We start from the raw sequence: 4496 nt of genomic DNA on the forward strand, positions 1-4496 counted from the left end.
CCTTCATTTTGGATGCATCTTTCCTAACGTAGTAAGGTAAACAATGAGCTACAAACTAAATTTGTAGCTCTCCTCCGACCTGGGGAAATAACACTGGTCTCTAGTAGCAAACGGCGGTGAGACTGCAGTAAGACGAGTGCTTATAGACCATCTACAAACAACAACACCAACACAAAAATATCTATTCATTTTATGATTAAATTAGGAAATGTCTCCAAACTTACCTCAATTATAACTTGTCTCCTGCTGGTTGTACTACAGCACTTACTTTTAAAAAATCAGTTTGGAGACACTACCTTATTACCAAAAGCTAATGAGATCCTTACCTTGCTACTGAGCATGTGCGACTGCCAACAAAGATCTTACAGAAGAGGAGAGGTCTCACTCTGTAGCTAAAACAGAGACCTGAACACACAGGGTGAAAAGAGGATCTGCAGCAATGTGCAGTACAACACAAAATATGGTGTTTTCTGAAAACTAGACCATGCATACCTATTCTGGCACTCTAAATACAATTATGAACCTTAAAATGAGCATAATATGAGCACTTTAACTAGGACAACGGCCAAATTAGCCAGCACTGTCACATTTACAGAGATGTTGATTAATGTGCATTATCCTAATAAATAAATCTTAAACAGGAATTTGGGAAAGTAAACCTAGTAAAGTGACAATACAACAATATTCTTTCCTATTAAAATGGAGATAGTTTTATGAACTTTTATGCTGAAAGAGTTTTGGTAATACCAATTTTTACAGTAATTACAGTCAACGATGTTTGCATGTGTGAAGATTGTTAAACTGATCAACACAGGAGATGTCTGATGTTGTTGAGCTTTAAAAGCACTGGAGGATCTTTGAAGAAGAAGATGAATGAATGGAGATAACAGATATTTAATAATATTCAAGTGTACATTTGCTGAGGCTGCCATTCAAATCAAAATCAAATCAAAATAACTTTATTTTTCCTGTGAGGGAACTTTGTTTATGGTCAGACACATTCAGACACAACATCCAACAATACACAGTCCATATTAATCATACCAGAGAAATACTAAAAGAAACTAAAAACCCTGAGGGTAGGAGTAGAGGGTAGGGAGAATAGGTCGAAGTCTGGATGTCAGGATGGTCTGTTTATCAAATATGGTTGTGAGAGAGTCTGGGGTTGTCCAATGATCTTCCTGCTCATCTTTATGATTCTGTTGAGGGGACATTTGTTCAACTCAGTCAGGGAACCAAACCATGCCAATAATCTGAAGGTGAGGGTGGATTGGATGAAACAGTTATGAAATGACTGGAGTATTGACTTGCTGACCATTTTAAAGATGGTCTGATGTAATGACAACATATGTCTGCTAGATGGCGGTGAATTACCAGGATATTCTGTGTTTGTTCAACCTTCTGCTATGTAACATGATAATTCATTTCGTGTCAAGTATTAACAAAATAACACATTTCAGCTCATTTCAATGAACATTTTATTTGATAACTCAAAAACCTTTATTACATTCATCACATGACATTTAGCTGATGCTATATCCATTAAGTTCATTCAACCATGAAGTTACAGACTCCTAAAAGCAAGAATCAAGTGCAAGTAAATTAGTTTCAAATCATTTCATGTTATGACAAAATCACAAATTGTAGCTAATGTCAAAGAACATTTTATTAGATTTTTCAAATCCCTTCATTTCATTCAGATTAACATTCAGTATTTACACCGTTAGCGTCATTATTTGCTCAAGGTGTTGGTTTTGCTTTGCAGACTAAGTTTGAAATGTTCACCTAATAATCCCATAAGGTGACTGTCTTCCCCATAATGCCAAAGACTGAAACATTGCATAACTCATTCACACTAACAACCCCTTATGCTGCTACCTCACCACCAAAAACCTTGTCACTATTACTAAATCTACTGAAGAGCTGGAAATCATATTGTCATTATACTTTGAGCACAATGACAATAAAGACCAATCTATCTATGATATCACACTGGGGTGTTCAAACCCAGTGTGATATCATAGATAGATTCAAACCCAATACCTTCTGTGCATCCTCAGCAAGCATGTCGAGGAACATGTTGAGAGATTGGTATGTGGAGACAAAAGAGAGGCCCATTGCTGCTGGGATTCCAAAAAATGGAATAAATCTAGACCCTTCCTCTGCTGTCATTAATGAAAGGAAAGCCACAGAAGAGCACAGTATCTTAATGATAAGATCTTTGTTTATTTCTTTTCCAGCCAGTGGTGATGTCATCACTGATCTGAGCTCATCCAAAGGCTTACCTACAGTCTGAGCAAGACGCTGCAGTGACTCGCTATCAAGACCAAAGGTAGCTTGGTATTTTCTAATGGTAGTAACCATCATGGCCATATCAGCAGCAAAAGAAAGCCCAGGAACTGGTACAGCTGCTCCGAGTGCAGACATAGTGGCAAGGTACTTTATTCTTGCCTGTAAAGCTTCTTTCTTCTTTATGATTATTTCTCGACTGATATTGGGCAAAGCCAACAGCAGAGCATCCCTCTTCTGTGCAGGAAGTTCTTCCTGAAAGGTTTTCTCTAACAGAGGGAAATCATACAGGTGGAGTTTACAGCTGGACACCAGGAAGACTTTTGGAGACTGAACACATCCTTTAAGACCTGCGTCACAAAGAGAACAGGAAGTTAACTTCACATGATGAAATTGAAACAAACTGAGAAATAACCTCTTAAGCCTACACTTCCCAGAAACCCTCTGCAGGCCCAACTCAAAGACAGGTAGGTCGTTTACAGTAGAAATATTTGTTCAGATGAGCAGTCAAGCCAACAGACCCTCATTATGGGGCTCTGCCAGTGTTCATATGATTAATTGTATGACCTGTTAACATAGCCAATGTGTAAAGTTATTATCTTGTCCTCTCATAAAATCAAAGTGTCTACTTGTGACCCTTGTTGCGTACTGTATGACTTTTAAGTTTTAGGCATCTGTAAATATCCACCCAACCTCAGTCTTACCTTGAATGCAGTCCTCCCTTATTTCTTTAAGGGTCTCTTCTTCGTTGAACTCTGACCCCTGAGATTCTTCTTCATCACGTATGTTGTGGTCAATCTTTGAGCGAACAAAGTAGAACTTCTTTCCCATCTTCTGAATCTCTTGAGCGAGCTTCACATCATTTTCTCTGAAGCGATCAGCTGAGATGATGATGAAGAAGTCAAACCTTTTGAATTCAACAAGCTTCAGGTACTTGTCAGCTGGAAACTTGGTGGTGCCGATACCAGGAAGATCCCAAAGTGTAACATTGGGATAATTTGGATGGGGGTATGGTGTAACTTTTATGGTGGTTTCTTTAACACCAGTAGGGGCAGCTTTTTTTGTTTCGCTGTTGTGTATGCCTCTAAAGGCATTAACCAAGGTGGATTTACCAGAACCAGACTCTCCTGTGACTGCAATATTTAGCTGAATATTATCCAGTTCGTCCAAATAAGTCTGGATCTTTGCAGCGGCTGAAACGCATCCATTGGTTTGCAGTTCTTTTTTAATTTCTGCTATTTGTTCATCATCATGTGGATTATCCATAGCACTTCCTGAAAAATAAGAAAAAACTGAAAATCATTGAGCTATTTTGATTTGGGGAATTGCAGCATATAAAAGCTTACCCTCATCTAATCATTCATTACAATAGTAAGAAGTAAGTAAGTAAAAGTTGGGCGATTGCATTTACATAACTTGTGCAGTATATATCCAAAAGCTAAACTGTTGCCAGAAGTCAGTTATTTCTTTTATGGGCAGCAAAAAACATTAAAACATGCTAAAAAGAATTCAGTAATGTATTCATTGTGTCTTAGTCATAGTGACCTCATTACACAAGACTACTAATACAAAGAACAGTGCAAAGTGTGTTAACATAAGACAAATATGCAGTGATACGACAGGAAAGTCACAAATATTGACTGAATATTAAACAGATGAAGCTTTAACAGACATAAACAATACAGTGTAATGTGAAACTGTAAATATATGTCTTACCGTCTGAGGTACTTGAGGAACGTTGCGACTCAGCAGGAAAGTTTAAATTCTGTATAGCGTTGTTCAGTTTTACAAAGTTCATCAACTTAGACAGTCAGTGAAGTGGCCAATGAAAACTGTGGGTGAACGAGACCAATTTCTGCCACGTCTCCTCGTCAGCGTTATCAGTAGCAAGCGTTTGTTCATGCCGTCTGTTTGTCAAAGAGCTGCACCCTTTGACAAACAGTATGCACAGACACTCATTTATACCTTCAACAGGTTCATAGTTTATACAGAGTTTGCTTCTGCCACGTCACATTTTAGTCTTTAGTGGTGGAAAGAACATTTACTCAAGTACTGAACTTAAGTACAACTTTGACGTATTTATACTTTACTTTCTACGTGTACACCACTACATCTCAGAGGAAAATATGTATTATATATTATTTATACTTTTAACTGCACTACATTTGTCTGAAAGCTTTATTTACATTTCAACATTAAGGTCTTCA

At 37.7% G+C, this 4496-nt stretch overlaps 1 protein-coding gene across 1 annotated transcript; it reads right to left on the bottom strand.

The window, feature by feature from the left end:
* Window positions 1-1538: 1538 nt before the first annotated feature.
* Window positions 1539-4074, bottom strand: LOC120551400 (interferon-inducible GTPase 5-like). The gene is made up of 3 exons (XM_039788824.1): window positions 4006-4074; window positions 2994-3563; window positions 1539-2639 (listed from the first exon to the last, which is right to left on the bottom strand). Exons 2-3 carry the CDS (start codon window positions 3553-3555, stop codon window positions 2002-2004), a joined length of 1200 nt encoding a protein of 399 aa, XP_039644758.1. The 5' UTR covers window positions 3556-3563; window positions 4006-4074; the 3' UTR covers window positions 1539-2001.
* Window positions 4075-4496: the final 422 nt, after the last annotated feature.

The sequence above is a fragment of the Perca fluviatilis genome, chromosome 21, assembly GCF_010015445.1.
Source record: "Perca fluviatilis chromosome 21, GENO_Pfluv_1.0, whole genome shotgun sequence".
Taxonomy (NCBI): Eukaryota; Metazoa; Chordata; class Actinopteri; order Perciformes; family Percidae; genus Perca; species Perca fluviatilis.

Excerpts from the sequence above, each read along its gene's own strand:
- LOC120551400 (XM_039788824.1), bottom strand. The coding sequence starts at position 3,555 with ATGGATAATCCACATGATGATGAACAAATAGCAGAAATTAAAAAAGAA. Across the intron at positions 2,640-2,993 it reads AAGGGAGGACTGCATTCAAG|GTCTTAAAGGATGTGTTCAG; the intron begins GTAAGACTGAGG and ends TTTGTGACGCAG.